The following is a 23,132-nucleotide window of genomic DNA, read 5'->3' on the forward strand; positions in this document are numbered from 1 at the left end:
CAGGGGCTTGGGGTGCAGGAGGGTGCTTCCAGCTAGGATTGAGGGTTTCAGCAGATGAGTCGGGGATCAGGGCTGGGGTAGGGCATTGGAGGTGAAGGAGGTGGTCAGGGGTACAGGCTTAAGGAAGTGTTTACCTCAAGCAGTTCCCAGAAGCAGTAGCACATCCTCACCAGCGCCTAGGCAGAGATATTGCCAGGCGACTCTGTGTACTGCCCCATCTGCAGACACTGCCCCCGCTGCTCCCATTGACCTTGGTTCCTGGCCAATGGGATTGATGGTATTGGTGCTTAGGGCAGGGGACATGTGTAGAGCCCTTTGCTGCCCCTGTGTGTTGAAGCCCCCACTTTCCCTATGCATAGAAAGACATGCTGACTGCTTCCTGGGAGCCACATGGTGCGAAGGCTAGCAGGGAGCTTGCCAGCCACACTGTGTGCCATCACCAATCAAACAGTCAGTGATGCTGACTGGAACTGCCAGGATCCTGTTTCAAACAGGTGTTCCGGTCGAAAACCTGACACCTGGTCACCTTAGCTCTTCACCCCATTACACAATCCTGTGCTGAGCAAAAGAGCTCTTTAGTTGTGCATTCTCACAAGGGAAAAAAATCTTTCAGTACGGGGCAAACCATAACGTGACTTTTTTCAGTTTCCTTAGTGCTTAGATACTGTGATGATAAGTATAATAGAAATACCATCCTGTCCTTAGATAGATGTTCAAGTGAGCTTCCCTTGTGACCTTCCAACAAACTACAGCATTGCCAACCCCAAGTATTCATCCTGGGAGAGGTAGGCCAGCTGTGGAATTCAGTAAATAAGGAGACCTGGGGTGTGAGACAACCAAATGACAATTCCCACAAGGCACTGTCATGGCATTTCCAAATTGAAATATTTCAGGTTTTGGCTGAATTTTTTCAGCTTTGCCTTTTCAGTTTTTCTATGGAAAAATTCCCCTTGTACAGATGGGCAAACTGAGATAGAGAAATCAGGCAAACTCACCTGTGACTAAGTGGCCGAGCTGGGAATGGAACGGACATCAGTTTTGAGTCCATATTTCCTGGATCATGCTGCCTTTCAAAAAGATGTACAATTTATAGCTGTGCAGAAGTGATATAGGTTACTATGCAACTTTTGTATAGTACAAAAGGAAGTTTTCATCTTGTGACTGAATATCCAACCTGATTAAACTGTCTATTTCAAAATCAGCCTACACAATCTGCTCTATGATGCTAATTAACATTGAAATATAATTATTAGTATGTAGCACCTTTCATCTAGAAGATCTGTGGTTTGGGTGCTCTTTGCACTTATACACAAATAAACCTATAATGAGGCATCACATTAAATAGCAAATGGTTAGAGCTGGCTTTGCTCTTCTAGTGTTCAGAAACAGTATGTAGCAGCTATAGCAGAATGCTCTTTGAGGACTGGATTCATGAGTGGTGGGTAAAGCTGCCGCTGGGGGGAGGGGAGGGCGAGCTCCTCAGCCTATGGCCCTGTCCATACTCCAGCCTTTTCTCCATTGTCTCACTCCTTCCCCCATCCCTGCTCAGCCCCTTCCAGCCAAATCCTTGAACCCAAATGTAGCAAATGACATTTGAAAAAAACACTCTTCTACAATTTCTTTCTAAAGAAAATGGAGCATGTTTTCTCCTGCCTGCCAGATTGTGAAGACTGGACATCCAGAAGGTATCTAATTAAAAGCACTAAATTTGGGAATCAAAAATGTCAGTCACAGGTTTTTTTTTTATATACCTTGAAATTTGGCAGAGATTTATTTGCAAAAACTTTGCAATAAGGGCAAGTCAGTCCTCCTGCTGAATACAGCATTAAATATTATAATAAATAATGCAGCTCTTCTCTGTTTTACATTTTCTTAAACAGTATTTCTAAGGCTTCATAAATGTACAAATATACTCTTAAGTTTTCATAAAGTAATCATTCCAGGTTAGTACATATTTAACACACTGAAATAAAGACATTATTTTAAATTAATCAGTCAGAGTTGTTTAGTATATTTATAACATTGTTCATTGCTTTTAGAAAAAAAAGGAATACTATTATTCCGTGTGATCTCTAGAACAATAGCTAGAAAAATGAGTTTCTATCTGGAAGAAAAGGGGGTTTGCCCCTTTAAGGGCTCTCAACATGGGGATGAAGGAAGAAAGATTACAGCAAGGATGGACGGAAAGGACAGGAAGCCTTTGGAAGTGAGGTTTTTGTATTATAGTAATTAAAATTAAAGTGTGTATTTTAGATAAAGGTGCTCCTTTGAATAATTTATTTTAAAAAACTGTATGTCTGAACATCCAAGCATTTAAGGCTAACGGTGAATACTCAGATTGTGCATCTAAAAATCTAAGCAAGGATTTTTTACAGAGGTGATTTTGTAATCTTCAGCAGCAAACTAATGAAATATTTAAAGCACATTTTAAACTAAGCTCCTGTAGTTCAATATATACTTAGGTTCTGAGTATATATTACAGTAACGAACAATTATTTTGTACAAAAATTCAGAAACTAACAACATATACCTCTGCATTTTAAATGCATGTGAAAAGGGTTCATTACCACTTAATGACTCTTTTAACAGTTTCAGTGTTAGGTCTGGAAAGTTGGAAGGGTTTTCACTTGTAAGTTACTAGAACTGCTCCAGAGGAAGACTCATTAGGCTGCCACAGCCTGCTGTGGGAGCCTTCAGGAAGAGTCAGAGTAGGGATAGGAAGAGGTGAGAGGCTAGGCACTAAGACCTGGAGAGAGCAGGCAATATCTTCACTTGCCTCTTGCACTTGTGGCCCATAACTAGATTGTAGCCATACAGTAATGGTGGACAATAAAACAGCAGCAGATCACCAGAGCAGAGGTGGTGCTTGGGGGTACACATTGGGGCATGTGCACCTCTCATGCACCTTCTCTCCCAAGGCAGAAGGGGCAGCCAGCAAGCAGGCAGCAGGAGTCCACACCACAGTGTGACACCCCCCCACTTCCCCTTAGTGGTGGCAGGCCAGATGGCTCCAGCCTGTACAGGTCCACTCCCCAGCTTTGCCATTCTGGGAAGTGCTGGGAAGAGGTGGGTGGGGTGGGGACAGAGCAAGGGAGTGGGGAGAGGTTGGGGCCAATGATCCCTTCTTCCCCTGCCACAGGTCGCCACTGTGCTAGGGTTAGGCCCTGATGGGCCACCACTGCCATATTTACCTGCACCTCCACAGGTATAGGCGATTGCAGCTCCCATTGGCCACGGATCATCCTTCCCAGCTAATGGGAGCTGAAGGAAGCAGTGCAGATCAGGACACAGCTGGTGAACTAGATCTGACCCGTGGATCAGTGTTTGCCCACTCCTGCCATTCAGTGTTGTCTGAGTCACTGGCACCACACAGCAGTGTTGCCCAGGAACAGTTCAGGAACTCTGAAAGTCACAGATTGTCCCTGGCATTCCCTTTGCTTCAGGAAGAAATAAACTGTGCAGCTTATGTTGCCCTTTGCACCATTGGAGACCAAGGCCCTGCTCACCTCCAACAGTAAGAAACAGCAGTCTGACTACAGCTGCTTTCCCTGCTGTACAGATTCTTGTGCTGTATGGTAGCCTGCCCAGAAGGACGGGGCTTGTCTACCTCTTTACCAGTGTTCCCTCTAAGCTGCTTGGCAGCACAGCTTCACAGGTGATTAATTAGCCCCACCCAATCAGAGGCTCAGGGCTCCATACACAGAGCTGACTGACTGGGTGGGGCTGATTAATCACTTGTGAAGCTGTGCTGCCCCGCAGCTTAGAGGGAATGCTGCTTCTTACTAAGGATGTTAAATTTAGAGTAATTGGCTAATTGAATAGTTGATGCAATTTGCTAATCAAATAATAGCTCTTCCAAATAACAGTGATATCACTTTGGATAATTAGTATGAATTTTGCTAATATTCAGGAGTATTCAGAATATTTATGTAAAGGGACTGTTAGCCCCTTACTAAAACTCAGTGGGAGTTTTTGGTTGGCCAGCTCCCAGTACCAAAAGGGGAAGGGTCCATGAGAAATCAGGGCCCTGAGACTGACAGACCCCAGGGACAAAGGGAAGAAGCCAACACTCCAGGTCAGCCTGATTGACAGGTTGGACAGGCCAATGGGGGAATTAGGAGGCCAGTCCCATCCTCTGTGTGAGCTGGGATTTTCTGGGTCTGAGTAAAAGGGGGAGAGAGCTAAGAAGAGTAGCAAGGGGTCCAAGCTGTACTAAGGAGCAGATCTGCAGTGACAGAGCCAGAGGCCCGTGCAGACCCTGTGCTAAGAAGCAGACCTGCAGTGAGAGAGTCAGACACACACAGCCCAAGGAGTTCAAACCCTGTGCTGAGAGGCAGATCTACAGTGATCAGAGCCAACAGGGTCAGAGGCGCAATGCAAGGAGCTGGAGGCTGGCAAAGCAACATAGTCTGTAGCTCGGTGTGATGAGCAGCTGGCACCAGCAAGGGGGGGGGGAGAGGTTTTGGGCAGGGAGACGCCACCAGCCAAGATGCCCTGCAGGCCAGACTTGGAGAGGGATTGTAACTCCAACTGGGAGAGGGGTCCTGCCACCTAGAGCCTGAAGACCTGTGGTCACTGCCAGAGCAAGTGTCCAACCTGCAGTCCCCCCTGCAGCACAGCCAGGGCCTGAGAGAGAGTCCTGGGACCTACAAGGAACAGATTGTGAACTGTCCTTACACTCTGCAAACTGCTGTTTGTGATGTCCCCGTGCTACAGAGCAGGGCTATGTGTTCTCTTTTAACCTGTCTCATTTTTTCCTTATTCTGTTCTTTTTAAGCAGTTGCTGTTTAATAAATTGTATTAGCTTTGAACTATATGTAATAATCAGTGTGGTCAAGAAAGCATCCAGTGTGAAGACAGCACCCCGGAGTGAGGACACCCCAGCCCCTGTCCTAAGTAACTACAAAGTTGGGGATTAAGTTCCAGAAAACCTGGGCCCAGCTTTGTTGGGATTTCGAGGACTCTGCTATGCAGGAGAGTGGAAGGTGATCCTTCAGGATCAGGGAGGCCTTAGGGTAAAAGAAGTGGGAGCGGGAACTGAGATCCTTTTGCTGGTCCATTTCACCGGGGTAGTATAGAAGCCAGGAAAGTTCCCCATAATAGCAGGACCATTCCCCCACTTACATTTATTATCCAGGGGTTTCTGCTGTGAAAAAATAGATGAAAACTAACTGGAACCTTATCTCTACCTGGCTGAGGAAACTGAGTTAAAGGAGAGCCATGAATGTCCATCTCACTCAGCTGCAGCTGAGCCTTTCTTGTGTCTCTGAACACCATACAACAAGGACAAATGATTACCGTTCTCTGGGTGCAAAAGAGTAAAATCCATTTAGGCCTGTTCCCAAGTGGCATTTTTTTTCTATTTGAACTTCAAGTCTATTCTGTGACTCTCCAGAGATTCCTTTGTTCTTCATGAAAACATAGCCATCTTTGGGAAGGAATGAAGCAAATAGGGAACTATAGAAATAGCTCCAGATATTGGTAATGAGTCTTGGAGTCTTTCATTTTTAAGACACTGGTTTGGATGTCTGCATTGTTCCCAGTGCCAGGCAATCCAAGAACCCAGCTGCTCAAACTCCTATCCCTTCATGGTAACCCTTGGTCAACCATGAATGAAATATAAAATATGAATAAATTAAAATATGCCAAAATACTCCTAGAATCTATTGTACAGGATACAAATAAGTTGATAATTTGGGGTGGCATTTATTCCATGGCTACCCACGCTACCTTTTCCTGGCAAATCTCAGTAACTATTCTGGGGGAAGTAACTATGAAGGGGTTGGGGAGATAGAAACCACAGGGATTGGGAATGGGGGGGGGGGGGTAGCTGCTTATATTTGGAAGGTCCTGGCCACTAGGATCATGTAATTGCAGTAACAGGCTCCATATTTAAAACTGGTACAGAATCAATTGAGTGGTGTGGAAGTAATGCAGAGTCCACCTGTATGCCATCATCACAGATGCTTTCAGCTCATGCTGTGAAAATGTAATAGTTCCATTGCATCTGGGGCTTTCCACAGCCCTCCTGCTGTTAGGTGTATTGCAGCCTCCACGGATAAATTGTAGAGGGATGGACAAAGTAAGCTGTTTATAGGCCTTTTCCTTTTCTAATTTCTGCAGTTCACAGAAATTGTTCTCCAGTTCTGTAATGCTGCTCCCTATGCATAAGCAGTGCACATGCTGGAAACAGTCGTGATCACAAAAATCTGTGTTAATAATTCTTATCCTTTAGTAATGAGCTATCTTTTATGGTCGCTAGTGACCCAATTCATTGATATTTACAGATGTTATAAAAATTAACTGGCACACAGGCTAACCCATTCCATATACCACATGGTTTATCATTTTCTGAATTACTCAGACTTGCTATCCAGATGCTAACAACAAATGCCAGCACTCTGCTACCAGGTGATTAAACACAGAAGGAATGTGATATTTTGCAAAAGCAAATGGCTGTGTTTTAAGAATGTATGAAAAACAATGTGCCCATGTGTGCATCAAACAAAAATATACTTGTTTGGGGACTCAAAAAGATAAAGATTTTTTCATAACTTGGTAACTGCTTCTCAGTAACATTCATTTTAGGCATTATTAGATGTCAGTTAACTTCTGTTATGTGATCACTGCATAGATATGTTTTCATTGTAAGGTGTTGTCTGTATGTAACTAGGTGGTTGGTTGGATTAGATAGCCCATCCTTAAGCATCCTTTTCAAGATAAACAGTGTGGTATGATGTTAAGAAAATTAGCATGGGCATCTTCTGAAAAAATAAGTAGGCAGCTCTGTGGCAGAGTGGAGGAGGAAGCGGTTTTCCAAAACTCTGCATGCTAAGGAATTTTGCAGCCTAAAATAGGTGTTCATAGATGGTGTGTTTTTGTTTTTGAAATTCTTCAATCACAACTCTTCAATGCTTAGTCAGCTCAGAAGCATGCAATTTGTATTTGCTTTCAACGTTGTGTGGGATTGGAAATGCCTGAACAGACTTCACTTTCCTCTGTAAGGCAGACTGTGTACTTTCACATTCTTTACTTTGGCTGATTGGCCCTTGTAGATCATGTGAGGGGAGCTGGAATCCTCCAGAGTTGTAGCTTTTGGCACTCCTTTTTCTTTTTAAAGCACTTGCTCTTTCCAGTTCCCTTGGACTTGTTGCTTCTCTCTTTTTTTTTTCATTACACTGATTAGAATCTGAAATAACCATATAGGGGGGGGGCCGAAGCGGTGATTTTAAAGAGGCAGAGATGTTTAGGCAGGTGTCCAGGACTTCAGGCTCAGGCTGTTACTATCTAAATTCCATGTCACCTGAGGGCCAAGAGAGGTACTTACGATTTGATCAGAATATGAAACGCTCTCCATACAGGATGAGTAGGATTCTTGCACGCCATCAGCTACTGACTAAAATTCAGCAAGGTGAGTTACTGGCGCTAACTGGCTTCTTGATAATGTAATGTCTTTAAGTCAGATTCTGCACACTAAAACTTCGGTTAATACTTCAAATTTTAATGTTTACTTTTCTTTATGTTGAACTGAGTTGAACAAACTCAATTTGAAACAGTGACGGCATTCTACTTCAGTGATTTAAATATATTCACGTACAGGGAACATAAAGATTCACAAGAGTGTGTGATCAGTAACTTAACTCTTGCCTTTTAATCATAAACTTCTAGGTAACATAAATGTGAGAAAGAGACTAAAATTCCTCTTGTTTGGTTGCTTTAATGTCATGACAGCAGGCTGTGTATAATTCCGTGTATAATACATGTAAAATTTCTACAGGTAAAAAATATTATGTAGTGTGCAAATGATTGATCAATTTTACAAAACTACTTAAGATTGTAAGAGGGTTGGAAAAAGACTACTTTGTTAAGACTTTAGAAAAATTCATGCGTGATTGTCAGAGGATTATAGAACTTTTGTCACATGTCCTTAAAGATGATTGCTGACTTGTCTTTTGTTACTATTTATATATATTTATCCAAGCGGCCACTACACTTTACCTAGACTGTGTTAGGTCTAAATATATACATATCAGCCTCAAAACAAATCCTTTGATCTTGTGCATTTCAAAAGAAATCATCTTCCAAAGCTCCCTGGAGCAGATGTGAAAAAACATAAATTAAAAGACACCTGTGTTAATTTTTCTGAGTTAAAAGGAAGATCAGTATATAGTACATCACTGAAGCTTTTAATTTTCTAAACCAGATGTGGCCCTACATATAGACAGAAAAGAGAATGTAATGTATTTTTCACCTGGGTGAAAAAATTTGGAAGATAACATTTTCTTATGCAATTCCTGTTTAGTTCCTGCTAGCTTATACCAAAGATATTTTTACTAAAAAGAAATACAGACTGTGTTAGCTATTCTTTATTACTCTAACATTAGTTAGTGTCATTCCCAAGAAAATAATGTAGAAGTTGATGTGAGTTTCTGCATGTGAGCAGCTAAATGGAGTGACCAATTTAATTTGTCGCTTTCAAATTATGCTTTCTGTATCAGTGGCTGTGGAGTTCTGGAAAAAGGTCAAGGATATAATTATGAAAACCTTATTGTATTTATGAAGGAACAATACATATTTCATTGGCCAGCGTTTGATGAAAGAGATTATTTCTGTGGCAAATAGGAAAACAGTTGTTGGCAACAGAGTTTCAGGACATTTGAAGGATACTGGCCCTAACTGCAGCTCTGATTTCAGGAAGGATATTATGTCATGCCATATCCCCAGCATATAGTCTTGATTGAATACAAAGAAAAGGCAATTTTTCTTCCTTTGGGTTTATTTGAAAATATATATTTTCAGGAAGAGGCTATGGACAGGATTATTTAACAAGACACCCTTATCTGTTTCTCAAATTATATGACTTTTTCCCTCTGAACCTATATATGTATCAACAAAGAGTGTCAAGATAGCAGTAGGTGCTTAATAAATTCATGTAATAATGGTCTATTTTTTCAAAAGTAATACATGATTTTTGGTTCCTCGCCTTCGTCTTTGAGTGTTCAACATGGCACACTTAACTAGGGACTTGATTTGTAGGAAGTTCTGAACCTCCACCCTCTGAAATTAGGTCCTTTAAGGAATCTCTAGTTGGCCACCCAAAAACTGAAGCACCTCAAATCATGACACACTTGAAAATTTAGGCCATAAATACCTATATAAATAGAGAGGCAGCATATCCCGTGGATGATCCATGGGCTAGGACTTTGAGTTCTAATCCTCTATCTACAATTTATTTATTGTGTAATACAGTATTAGACAATTCATTTAACCACCCTGCCTCATTTCCCCATCCATAATATTTAACTATTTATCTTTCTCACCGCAAGCTGTAAGAATTCATTTTTGTACCATTGATGTAAAATGGTACAATTAACTTCTGCTTTATACGTATATTATTAAAGAATGATATCTACATATTGGATTACTAGGAATTTATTACTGCTCACCTTCAGCTTTTTATTTATAGGACTCAGAGATCTTCCGCAAAAACTTCTTCTGCAAAAGCACTTCCACACTGCAAAAGCGCATTGAAAAAGCGATGTGCTTTTGTACATTAGAGCGTCCAGACTGCACGGACACTCGATCGAAAGGAAATTCTGATAGTTGTTTGCAGAATGACCACCAGAGCACCTGTGCTTTTTTCGATTGTCTCTTTTTGTGCAAAAAAAATCCTCTTGCCCGTCCACACACACCTTTTTGCGCAAGAGCTCTTGCTCAAAAAGGAGTTATTCCTCATAGAAAGAGGAATACCTACACCAGAAAAACCCCTCTGTTCTTTTATTTTACTTGCACAAAAATGCGCATGAGATGTAGACACTCCGCGAGTTTTTGCACAAAAACAACTGTTTTTGCTCAAAAACTCTGTAGTGTAGACCTAGCTTGAGCTTTTTAGATGTAGGTGTTTCTTAAGGTCAAATTTTCAATAGCCAAAGAAGTTACTTATAGAGCAGTATAGGGGGCTCTCAAAGCTCTCATTACAAAATATGAACCTGAACACTAAGGTAGTTTAATAACAATTATTTCATATACTTGATTTGTCTTTCATTAACAACATGCACTTTTGCAAATTATGCTGATTTACTGATTTGAGAAGTCCACATTAGATTGCTGCATCTTTACTACTGTGGCATTGTGTGATGCAGTTTTTCTTCTCCTTTTTAAAAACATTTCTGCAGCAGAAGCTTTTCTTTGTATTTTCTTTAAGATGTCAGTTTCAGATAAACAGTTTGTTTTTCCTTATAACTCTGTTACTTTCCACACAGAAGGGGAAGCATGCTTTGGCATAGAGCAACAGGGTATAGCATGTTTGGTTTGGAATATTTATTCAAACTGAGTATGCCATAATGCGAGAGAATTCATTAGTGATTACTCATGTGCTCTTTAAAGTAAATAAGGTGGTGACTGTCAAGAATTCATATGAAGAGAGTCAGAAAATTGTTATGATTTCAGAGCTCTTCAACACTACTCAATAGAACGTAAAAAAACCAGAATTATATGTCAAACAGAATGAGTAAAATTAAGGTTGAACACTGGAAATATGAAGTCAAAAGTATTGAATGCCATAGTGTAGAAATGTATGGCCATATTTTGCCATCAAGCAGCCATGTATCCCTCTCAGTGAAATCTGTCCACATGTATCTGCAGGTTGAAGCTCGACCTTGGACTACACATTTAGGGCAATGCAAACAGTAATAATACTTTTACATACAATGAGTAATACCCTACTCCACAAGTAGCTCTAATGGTTTCAATGGCTAGAGTTGGTGTAAGAAAATCCTTCATTAGAGTGAATTCACTCTGTGCATTTTGAAAGCTGCATTACAGTGCAACACTCTGCAGACAGTTATGAAATGTTGCACACTGTAAGGATCAGTATGAAACTTCAACAAAATTGTCAATGTCACCTAAATACATTTTGTGTTTGTCTGCTTTGTGGGAACACCAGTAGCATTAATGAATCCAGGTTTCCTGTCGAAAATCTTGTCATTCTAGGTGAGATTAACACAATGCCTTGCTCTTCTCCAGCTCCTCCCTGTAGTCTGTGGCTACACTTCATTTTTGTGATACTGGTATTTTTGACATACGGGGAAGGATTTGTTATCTTGAAGTGCCTCAAGCAAAATATAAATTCTTAAAAAAAAACCACCCTAGGCTAAAAGAATAAAAACATTGACCTTTACCACTTGAAGTAATGGAGTCACTGGTAGCATTGTTTACGTATTGTCGTCTATGTGGCTCAGTCAATAGAGGGAGGATGAGACACACACTTTGCCAGTAGGTTTAATTGCCATTTGCTGAGAGCAGGAGAAGACTGAGGACTGAAGACTGAGGTTAATAGGCAGCAGGTTTAAAACAAACAAAAGGAAGTTTTTCTTCAGTCAGCACACAGTCAACCTGTGGAACTCCCTGCCAGAGGATGCAGTGAAGGCTAGAACTTTAACAGGGTTCAAAAAAGAGCTAGATAGATTCATGGAGGTTAGGTCCATCAATATCTATTAGCCAGGATAGGTAGGAATGGTGCCCCTAGCCTTTGTTTCTCTGGAAGGGGGAGATAAGAGAGGGATCAAGTGAGGATTACCTGTTGTGATCCCTCTGGGGCATATGGTATTGGCAACTGTCAGTTGACAGGATACTGGGCTAGATGGACCTTTGGTCTGACCCAGTGTGGCCATTCTTATGTTCTTATGGGCTTAATTCCAAGTTTTGCAGGGTTGTGTGCTCGATTGGTTATAAATCCTTCTGCCCCTATGTCACAAGCCAGTCTCTGTCCCATTCTGCTCTTATTCAACCACCCATCGCCACCCTGTCCTCCTTCCTTATTTTACCCTGGCCTCTGCCTCTTCCTTCTCTGCACTCATCCAATCCCCCTTTTCCCTACTCCTTTCCCACTTCTGTTCTTGTCTACTCCCCAACCGCCTCCGCTCAAGTTTGTCTCCTTCTCTGCTCCTCCTTATTCTCTGGCTCCTGGAGTCCTTCTTCCTCTTCCCCAACCTTGTGTTATCTTTTTCTCTTCCAGTCTGGCTGCTTCCTCCTCATCCTCTCTGTCTAGGTGCCTGCCGCGGGAGCACTGAAAGCATGGGAAAGACGATGTCCCTACTCTCAGTTCCTGTACTTAGTACCACACTTTATGTCAATGGTGCATAGGAAACCTGTGTGTGTTCATAGAGTTGGAGTTTCTAATCCTGTGCACATGCATCCCTGGTGCATTGTAAATTACAATTGCTGGACTTGGCTCCGAAGGTCATGCTAATGCATCCACACTGCTGTTGCCAGTTGTCTAATCACACAAACCCAAACACTCTGGTCCCAACTCTTTCCCTGGCCTGACTCTGCTCACTCCATCTCTCCACACTCCATCATTCACTCTCCCCCACCCTTACTATCACTGGGACAGGCCACTGGGGTGCTGGCTCTGGGATGGGGCCGAGGGGTTCGGAGAGTGGGAGGAGGTTCCAAACTGAGCCTGGAGAAGGAGATTGGAGTGCAGAAGTATGGGGTGCAAACTTGGGAGGGAGTTTGGTTGCTGAAGGGGACTTGGCTGGAGCAGGCTGCTGGGGTGTTGCAGATGGTTTGGGATGGGATGTGGGCTCTGGGAAGGGGCTTATGGTTGTTGAAGTGTGGGAGCAGTACGGGCTCCAGCTGGGTGGGCACTTCCCTCAGATGGGTCCTGCTCAGGGGCACAGTGAGGCTACGTCCTCTGTGGGAAAAGCCAAGGGACTCCATGCACTGACCCTGCCTGCAGGCACTGTTTCTACAGCTCCCATTGGCTGTAGTTCCTGGCCAATGTGAACTGTGGAAGTGGCATTTAGGGCAGGGACAGTGCACAGAACCTCCAGTCCCTCTCCCGGGGCTGCAGGCACATGCCAGCTACATCTGGGAGCATCATGGGCCAAGTCTTGCAGGAAGCCTGCTTTAGCCTTGCTTACTGCTAGACTTTTAGGGTGTGTCTGGACTACAGGGTTTTTTCAAAAAAAGTGATCTTTTTTCGAAAAAACTTCCCCTGCATCTACACTGGCACCACATTCTTTCGTAAGTAAATTGAAAGAATGTGGCAGTCTTTTCGACTGTGGAAAACCTTGTTTTATGAGGAAGAACGCCTTTTTTCGAAAGTGCTCTTTTGAAAAAAGGCGCTATGTAATGCAAACTGTGCTTTTTTGAAAGAGAGTGTCCAGACTGCCTGGGTACTCTCTTTCAAAAAAGCGGCTTGCTTTTTCAAAAGTACTAGTTGTAGTCTAGGCGCTCTTTTTCAAAGAGGCTTTTTCAAAAGTATCTTTCGAAAAAGCCTCTTTTGAAAGAGGCTTGCAGTCTAGATGTAGCCTTAGTGGCCTAAAATCTCCCAGTTTGCCTTCAGTAGTCTCTGGGAGATAGAACCTAATTACAGGAGACTCCCAGTGAAACTGAGAGGGCTGGCAACCCTAATTCACTCACTGCAATGTGCAGACTTCCATAGGATTACAGCTTGCGCTGCACCTGCACTGCAAAATGACAGGGCTTGAACCAGAGCAACAATGAGATTTGGGCTCAACCCAGGCCTAGAGCCTTAGAGCTTGCTGATCTAACTCAGAAAGACTTCTGTGTGAATGGGTTAGATTTAAACTTGAGTCTGATCCTGGGCCTACAGTGCAATGTAGACATACCCACAGCAGCCCTTAGTGGAAGGAGCACTTATAGCAAATGTTCTGGTCACCCCTTCTAGCCCCAGGCTGGAACATGCCTAGTCACTCTGTGGGGACAGCACATGCCCATTCAGAATATAGACAGAAGCTGTGAGAGCTGGAAGATGCTCAGAGCAGATGGAATTTTTAGAATACTTAGCTGCCAAACACCGAGGCTATGGCTACGCTGGTGGCTTCTTGCACAAGAACACGTCCACCCTGCCATGTGCTTTTGTGCAAGAGATGTGCTTTTGCGCAAGAGCATCTATGGCAATGTGGACGCTCTCTTGCGCAAGAAAGTTCTGATGGCCATTTTAGCCATAGGGCTTTCTTGCTCAAGAAACCCCTGCCGTGCGTCCACACTGCCCTTTTGCGCAAGAGCTCCTGTGCAAGAGGGCTTACACCCGTTAGAAAACAGCATAGCTCTTGCGCAAGAAGCCCTCTCTTCCGACGCCGTACTGTAAATCTTCTTGCGCAAAAGTGGGCGGGCAGTGTGGACACTCTGTGGGTTCTTGCACAAGAACCCACCAGTGTAGACATAGCCCGAGTGGCTACTGAGCATGTGCAAACTGAGAATTTTTAGAGGCTTAAAACATGAACTGATTTGGGTAGATTTTGCATCCTGACACCAGAGCATCTCCTGTGATATTCCCAGTCCCATCTCCAAAGAATGGATGCAATAGAACTTTTCAAAGCAGCAGTTGTAAGAACATTTTCAATGGTCCCTTTTGCCATTAGAATCTATGAAAATACATTGCGTGTCCATCTTCTGTTTTGCTGTTAGATTCAGATTAAAACAGAAAATGAGATCTTGGCTTTATTGAACTCCATAGGAATATGCCATTGACTTTAACAGAACCAGGATTTTACTGAAGGTCTGACTGATTAATGTAAGACATTTTATTTTGAAAACCTGTATGATAAAATATACAATTGCAGTTATCTGTTCTACATCTCAGTGAGTCATTACAAAGATTTTTAATTTTGAAATACATGCTACTGTTAACCTTGGAGCTAACATTGTAAAAAGCAACACATAGTCCAATAAGTGAAATATATATGTTTAATAAGTGAATTATTTTATTTTTTTATTTTAAGATTAAATTTTAGAGGAAGTTATAAGTCATTGGGGCGTATAAAATTCTATAGAAGTGAAATTAGAAATTGCACATAAGAATACCTTCATTAATTAAGTGAAACTGTTGTTATTGTTACCAAGAGACTCTTTAATGTTGTAGTCTAATAAGCTCTGGCCAATTGAATCCTTATTTGCACATAAATCCTTGGAAATAAAGTGCAATATCTATACCCAGAGCACCATCAATGATAATTTTAAAAGCCTGCAGTTTTATGTTGTAGTAAGATATCATTTTCCGCCCTCGGGAAATAGATCTTTAGTTCTTTTGGGGGGAAGGGACAATGAGGGGTTAAGTTTGGCTCTGCTACTAATATATGAAAGTTGTTGATAGCATCTTCACTGCAGTAAGTCTGTTATCATCAGTTGTGTAAGATTAGTTCCTAGAGTTTTAGATTCACGGAGGTATTTATGCAGTTAATGCAGAAGGCATCCACGTACATCAGATCATTTTAAACAATTTTTAGAAGAGATATAAATCCTAATGCCACAGAGCATAGGCCAGCTAATAACTAAAAGTGGTAGAGAAAAACTTCTCATATGAACAGGTTGTTGTATAGATGTGCATAGTGAGGTTTCTTGTACTGGTACTGATCACTGATAGATGCAGGAGACTGGACTAGATGTGCCATAGGTCTGATACAATGTGTAGCAATTCTTACATTTCTAATTTACACCATACAAATGGGTGAATATGGGCAGTTCTAGGTCCTTTCCTGTTCAATGAAATCTCACTGTTTTGTTTTATTTTATAAAAATGTGTAGACTATTACCTTTCTATTCAAAGGAACTGTTGCGTTTACTCTCTTCTCCGCCCCTCCCCCTCTGATCCCAAGGCTGTACTTGCCTAGAACACAGAGTCATCACAGCTAGAGTCACTAATATATATGTTACAATATTCTTATTGTTACTTTTTTTTACAATCAGATGAAGCTAGAATGTCTTGAAAGTATTGAACAAGAGGCAATATGATTCACAGAATGTAAAAGCATTATTGCTTAGTTGAAAAGTATGTGCATGACTCAGTCCAGAAGCGTGTTCTGGCTTTTCATTTCAGATCTGTTACCAGGATATAGTTGGTTCATTCTGCTTGGGGGAAAAAAAAATCATGGAATGACATTTCAAACTACATGGCATGGAAAAGCTCAATTTTCTGTATGCACAGTTTAATATGTCAAAATCACTATCAAGTGGCCAGTGTGGAGACTGATGGTTGGAAATATAGGAAACCCTTGTGACTGCAGTTCCCTGTATTCAGGGAGGTCTCCTGTCCCAGCCTGCAGCAGGGACTGGGAGCCATGGGAAACACACCACAGATGCCCAACCCCCATGGTTAGTTCCCCATGCCTGCCAGACTACATGAGGATCTCAGGAGCCGCAGGGAGCTTACTGTGGGGGCCAGGAGCTGCGGCTCCCACTATGCATGAATTTTGCCATTCGCAGTAGTGCCAGGAACACATCTATCGTGAACGGCAAGGGTTTCCTGTATAACATTTTTCCACCCACACTGTTTAAGCCAGTGGTTCTCATCCAGGGGTACATAAACTCTAGGAGGAACACTGAGATGTTACAGAGGATACCTCAACTCATAAGATATTTGCTGAGTTTTATAACAAGCTATATAAAAAGCTCTAACAAAATCAGTAAAATCTAAAATTTGATATGGATAATAACTTATTTATTCTGCTATATATACTATACACTGAAATGTAAGTACAACATTTATAGTAATTGATTTATTAAATAAATGAGACAATAAGCACTTCTTTTCATAAATAAACTTCAGGGAATGCGAATTGTTATTAACAAGAACCCGACTCCTCAGTCATCCTTGCCTGGCCAGTAAGACTGATATGAGCCGCAAGAGACTGGCAACAATGCACCATCTGCAGGACCTGTGTGTGTGTGAATGCATATGCTCTTTTCATTTTGTATTCTTAATAAACAGGGCATATTGCCTTTTCTCCTAGAAAAGATCCTGTGTTCTTCTTGTAAGCATAACACTGGGTATCCACTCACATCCTACGATGTCTTCCTGCTGTGGGAACCATCTGATGTGGCTGCTGTTTCCCTTCCAGAAAGAAGTTTGGGGGCCAAAGCAGTAGGAGAGAGATATTCCTCATTGGCTTTGGGGTACTCCATTTTACATACAATACCTATGCAAACTCTATGCTTGTTCCTGGAGGATTTGTATTGTAGAGCAGTGTTGCTCAAAGTGGTCCATGGAGCCACTCTGAGAAGGCTGGTAATGGGCCGCTCTGGTTGTTTATTCACCTGCTCCATAGCCATGGAGCCTCCCAGCTCCCTCCCATTGGCTCCGGTTCTTGATTTGCAGCCAAGGGGAGCCATGGGAAGTGGCATGGTCCAGGCTGCTGCTTCCTGTAGCTTCTCTTGGCTGCAGACAATGAACCAGAGCCAGTAATGAACCAGAGACAGTAAGCAAGGCTCTGTGACTGTGGAGCTAATGAATAAATAAACTGGAGTGGCCCCTTAGCAGTTTTTTCGGAGTGGGTCTGCAGACCACTTCGAGAAACACTATTCTAGAGACATGAGTCCAGTATCATAGAATCCTAGGGCTGGAAGAGACCTCAGGAGGTCATCAAGTCCAAACCCCTGCCCAAAGCAGAATCAACCCTACTAACTCATGCCAGCCAGGGCTTTCTCAAGCCAGGACTTAAAAACCTCTAGGGATGGAGATTCCACCACCTCCCTAGGTAACCCATTCCAGTGCTTCACTACCCTCCTAGTGAAATAGTTTTTCCTAATATACAACCTAGACCTCCCCCAATGCAATTTGAGACCATTGCTCCTCATTCTGTCATCTGTCACTACTGAGAACAGCCTCTCTCCATCCTCTTTGGAATCTCCCTTCAGGTAATTAAAGGCTGCTATCAAATCGATTGCTTGCCACTGTTGCTGGCTGCCTGTCAGTTACCTTCTGCTGCCACCTGTCTCTCTGCTGCTGTAGGTCTGTCTTTTAGTGATATTTAACTCACAGCAGGCTGGGCAGAAATACCCGCACTACAAGTGATTTCAGCTTTCCATTGGCTACTTGAAATAACAAACGGCTCCTAATGAAATCTGTTTAATTCTCTTTGAGCAACAGGGAAGAACGGGTTAAATGAGACTGGGCACCCCATGGGTGGGGACAGAGGTCCCCACCCCTCTTACTTTCACAGGAGTCTGGCATTCAAATCCCTAGCTTAATGAAGTCTTTTCAGCAAAGGGCAACCCCTGCATTTGGTCCAGGTTAAGCATGGTCCTGCTCCTCTTTATTCATACAATAAAGGCAACACTGATAACACAGCATGTCACTACCCCTGCAGTACAAAAGTGATTTGTAACCTCAGGGCAGCCAAAGTTGATCACTTTGAGCAACGTTGCTCTATCTGCTGGATTCCTAAGCAGAATAGATGTGTCCATGTAAATACAGTTTGTTCCTGAAGTCTCTCCCCTGCTCAGCTAACTGCCAAAGGAGAGTTCGTTCAGACCCTGCTTACCTTTATATCATTCATAACTTAATAGTGAAGTGAAAAGTGGAGCAAGAGACAGTTTTCAGCAATTTAATTATCAGAAAGTATTTGTATCCAAGCAAGCTGGGCCCTTTAAGAGCAGGTGCCATAATCCAGGTGGCTCTGGGACTTGGTCTGTTAAGGCAAGGGAGATCTTAATTTCCCAGATCTCCATTGGTGTAGCAGGCCAATCTCTAGTAGCACCCAGGCCAGCAGTTCTTGCTCTGGTATAACATTAATAATCCACGGTGGACAAAAAGCAATGGTCTGAGTTCTATCACCACCTTTTAATACAGGTGCTGTAAGCAATGTTCTTCATGGAGACCTGTTCTTTTTCAACAAATTTGTGGGATGTTGTTTATGTAAGTGCCAACGTGTGCAATGCTATAGAAGACACAAACTACAATGAGTCCCTGCCCACCAAAAGGCCTAAGAGTTTAAACATTAATATTTGAGCAGTAAGAAAAGGACATGTCTCTTGCCATACAAGTAATTTTAAATGTTCAAATCTTTTGGGGGAAGTTTTCAAAATCCAATACAATTTGTCTTCATGAGCTTCTTAACATTATTGAATAAATTCAGTAGTAAATTCTGTTACAGAGCAATATTGATTAGTGAAAAAGTCTTTCATTACTTTCATGTACACTCTGAGTCTGAGTTGATTGAATTCACATTAACTAAAGTAATCAGAGGCCCAATCCTTCTTCTATTGAATCTGAGGGCAAAACTCCCTTTCACTTAAAGCAAGATCAATCCATAGCTCTAGTTCTGAGACTTTTTTGAAATGCACTTGAACCTCTTTAATCCGGCAACCCTAGGAAAAAAAGTATGCCAGATAAAGGAATGTTCTGGGTCAGGGAGGGTGCTGAAAGGTCTACGTGTGAGGTGGAGGGGGTAGGGCACTTATATGGTTTCCCACTTCTGGGCACATGTGGCTCTGCACCCCAACATAGTTCCCAGGCTGCCCCACACCACTATCAGAGAGGCAGGGAAAACCTTCAGGAGAAGCATGGTACTGCTCTGCCATTCCCCCAGGTGGGCAGCAGGAGGAATATCAGCACACAGAACCGCTTCCTCTTCCCCCTATCAGGGACTGTACCACAGGTGTTCCCAAATTAGAGGGACCTGGAGTATGAAGGTTCAGGTGTAATTAGAATATGTTGTATCTCCTAATGGTCATGTAATTAACAAGAATTCTTTCAAAGTATTTCAGTCCAGGTTCTTCTTGAAGAAGGAAAAGAAAAATTGCTTTACAAATTCAGATCACATATAAGCAGTCAGGAATCCATAGAGCTCCCTTTGTAGAAAGTTGTTGTGAAAGAGCTAGGGCAGTTGTATCTTTGTCCTTCAGGATAAAAAGCAGAAAAATGAACATTTAAGATTATATCTACAAATGAGAGTTAGTCTCGCAACTTCTGATGCTAAGGTGCCCTGCCACTTAATAGAATCCACTTCACTGACTTAGGTGCCTGCCTTTGCTGTACAATGCCTGGACACCTAAAAATGGGATTCACTAAACCCAGAAAGCCGAGCAGGAAGCTACCAGCGTTAACAGCAGGTGCCTATGCCCACACCTCAAAAGGAATTAGGCTCCCTGAACCGCTGATAGGGAGGGAGCAATTGCCTCTGGGTCCAGCAATTCATAGGGGCCTGGAGCTCCCAGCCACTGCTGCTGCTACTGCAGCAGTGATGGTGGCCAGAAGCCCTTAAAATCACCTTTAAAGGTCCTTTATATCACCTCCGGTGCTGCACACGCTGAGGACTGGTGGGAGGAAGGAGCAATGCCATGATCTCAGTGTCATTGAAGGCTGGCTGTTGTCAGTTCTGCCCCTTCCACCTGAGACCCTGCATGGAGCTGCCTCCCTATCCCCCCCCCCCCCCCCCCCATATCTTCACCTTGCTATCGGCCCTGCTTTTGGTGCCTAATGCTGAGCCAGAGGTAAATGCCTCCCTCTGTTTGGAATTCCTAGTCTTGAACTTTTTCCTGAAGCTAGGCACCTAAGTCAGCTGAGACTTTTCTCACAAAAAAAATTAGGACAAGGAAGTGGTATCCTAGTCCCAATAGTTCAGTAGCTAGAACTGGGAGACCTGGTTCATATCCCCAGTCTGCCTGATTTGGAGCAGAGAACTTGAATCCAGGGATCCCAGTTAGGTATTCTGAGGTGGGGCTTTCTCAACATCTCCTGTTGAAGCTTTACCACTGTAAATGAAGTTCTCCAGCTCAATGAATATTGAAGTATGAAAATGACTCTCTACCCCACTGGTTAGGATATTCCCCCAGGAAGCCCATTCCAGTCTCTGCTCTGATGAATATGAACAACAAGGCTGTGTTCTGCGCAGGGCCTGATCTGGTGCGCCACTTCTGTGCATGCTTTCCCACTGAGGCTCTGTGGGGCAGTTAGGTAAGTGAACATCTTGATGGAGGATCCTGCTGGGGCTTAGGCACTGAACAGTTTGGTTTTGTTGAGACTTATGTGTCTTTGTCTAGGCTCACCAGTAGAAATGTCAATGTCTACAGGGCTAGCCAGAATCAGAGCTATGGTTCTGAGGAGCTATATTTTGGATATATGCACCTGAAGTGTCAGTTTAGCACCTGAATTCTTCTGTGGTGCTAGCTCTTAGTTTTCTCTGGACTTCAGGTATGTAGGAAAGTGAGGAGCACAAGAGAACTGGACTCATAGAGCAGCAGATGGTGGCTTGCTTATCATGTATTTATCAAACCTGCGTGTTTTGGGTGAATTGCCTGTTGGTTTTTACTTTTATTTTTAAAATTTCAACTGATGGTAACATCTGAATAGCTAATCATCTGTCACTTCACAGACTGTGTTTTTCTCTTCCTGCAAATACTTTTAGGAAAAAAATCATTTGAAATCCAAAAGTCAGTGCTTGGCCACAGCTAATGAGAAAGTCAGTCCCTGTTTTTAAAATCTCTTTATGGCTGGTTTTATCATCACAAAATCTGCTCAGTGTCTTGGTTGGTTTTAAGAAAAAAACTGGCTAATTCTACCACCCTTGTTCAGTTATGGACAGTAGTATCGCTGTGGGTATGATCCACAGTTCATTAAATTCAAAAGAAGATTTTCTGTTAAATTTAGGGCACTTTGTATCAGGTCCTCTGTGAGAGATTAACTGGTAATATACTGCTCCACATGAGGAAGAGTGGCAAAATCAGGCCCCATGTAAATAAGGAAGAGGCCACTTTAAGCCTATACTACAGTGAAAATGATACAGTCTGGCAAAAAGCAGAGCCATTGTGAGCCAGGCTGCATTCCACATCTCTGCCTGATTAATGTATCATGCAGCTAGTAATTGTAGTTGTGAGTCATCTCCTCTGATGGAGCCATTCTTCACTCTGTTTTTCATGTCAAAATCCAAAACTGTCTTCTTTCTTCTGCCCAGAACAAATGAAGCTCTCTGGTAAGCAGTGACAGTTAAAATGTCATGTGAATGTTACTGCATTCTGAAGTGCTTGGCTGTCTTTGCATTTTGTGTTTTTATTCATCCATGAGTTATTTAAGGCCATTTCTCTCCTTTTCCAAATGGGAAGCAGCCTGTTATCTAGTCCCAGCTTCATGAGAGAAAGAATTCTGAGTGCAAATGAATTGAACAAAAGTGGAAAGAGGCCAGCATTGCACTCACACAGCTAGTGCACACGATGCACAGGGTTCTGTCTGTTCAAGGAAGAATGATCCATTCATAAACTGCTCCATTTTGAAGAAAAAAAAATGTCCTGTGACATTTTAATTCTCATTTGTGCTGAACCATTTTTAGAACTTTCTGCTGTCACTCATGTCAAATGCTTTGTATCTTTCAGTTCGAGCTGAATTGCATATTATGAGCTCAACACACTGTCAAATAATGGCAGCGTTATTTACCAAAAGTCTTATTATTTCTGCTGATTTGGGATTTGATGGTCAGCTCATCAGTGCTGTCCTCTCAAGGCGAAGATAAGCTCTCTCAATTACTGTAGGCCTATAAAACAAATGACATATTTTAAATGAAAATTATAGCTCGTAATATTAATTTCCTGTGAAATGATCTCCTACTAAAGGCTATTTTAGGAATAATAAAGCAGGTGCCCATATTTGAAGGCAATAATTTGGTTCCTGACAACAATGGCTGAGTTGTTTTATCATGACAAGGGAACTGGATTATTGCTGAAGAAACCAAGGGCCTGTTCTGTCACTCATCTAGATTATATTTCAGGACCTAGTACAGGAGAGGGCCCTATTCAGGACCCTATAAGTCACCCCAGTATATATCTGTTCTGCACTAAAGTTAACGCTTGTAGAAACTGATGTGCTATAAGTCCTCACATTCCCCACTCTTAAGTCACTCAAAAAAATCCTGCACAAATGGAAGTCAGACATGGGAAAACAATTCCCCGCTTTAAGTTGTTGTTTTTTGGAACGTATCTTGGACTTAGAGTGAGGACAGCCGGCAGTGATTCAAACTGCTGAGCACCTCTCTTGTGCTCTTTGGGAGCTAAGGATAACCAGAACTTTTCAGGAAGTGTCCAACACCCCAGAGTTTTCAGTTCTATTTTGAGTCTAGATTTTGTAAAATGTGAAAATGAATGAACAACATAGATCCCTTCTTCTGTATCTTCATAGATGCGTGGTTCCTTTGACTCCCATCTTAGTCTTTGCTACTCAGAGACCACCAGTTGGATCAGGGAATGAGCAGAGGCATTAAGCTTCCCCTCTTTTCCTACACTTTCTCTCTTATTCTCAAAAAAATGTGCTTATCTCATTCAGGATCATTAAAACCTGTAGGGGGAAATAGGTAGCTGGATCCTCTCCTAAGGCCGCCAGATGTGCTGCTGTTATT

General features: G+C 42.4%; 1 protein-coding gene across 5 annotated transcripts in view; it reads left to right on the plus strand.

Annotated features, from left to right (window-relative positions):
- STARD13 (StAR related lipid transfer domain containing 13) overlaps nt 1-23,132 on the plus strand; it is a 430,610-nt gene that overhangs the window by 264,003 nt on the left and 143,475 nt on the right. The window contains exon 1 of one of the 5 annotated variants that reach the window (XM_006134213.4): nt 6,981-7,411. The exons of the other annotated variants lie outside the window; for them this stretch is intronic. Within the exon in view, the coding sequence (XP_006134275.2) occupies nt 7,243-7,411 (169 nt within the window). The 5' untranslated portion in view covers nt 6,981-7,242. Of the gene's footprint in view, nt 1-6,980; nt 7,412-23,132 lie in introns of those variants that run through there. 5 annotated transcript variants of the gene reach the window in all.

The sequence above is a fragment of the Pelodiscus sinensis genome, chromosome 1, assembly GCF_049634645.1.
Source record: "Pelodiscus sinensis isolate JC-2024 chromosome 1, ASM4963464v1, whole genome shotgun sequence".
NCBI classification, from domain to species: Eukaryota; Metazoa; Chordata; order Testudines; family Trionychidae; genus Pelodiscus; species Pelodiscus sinensis.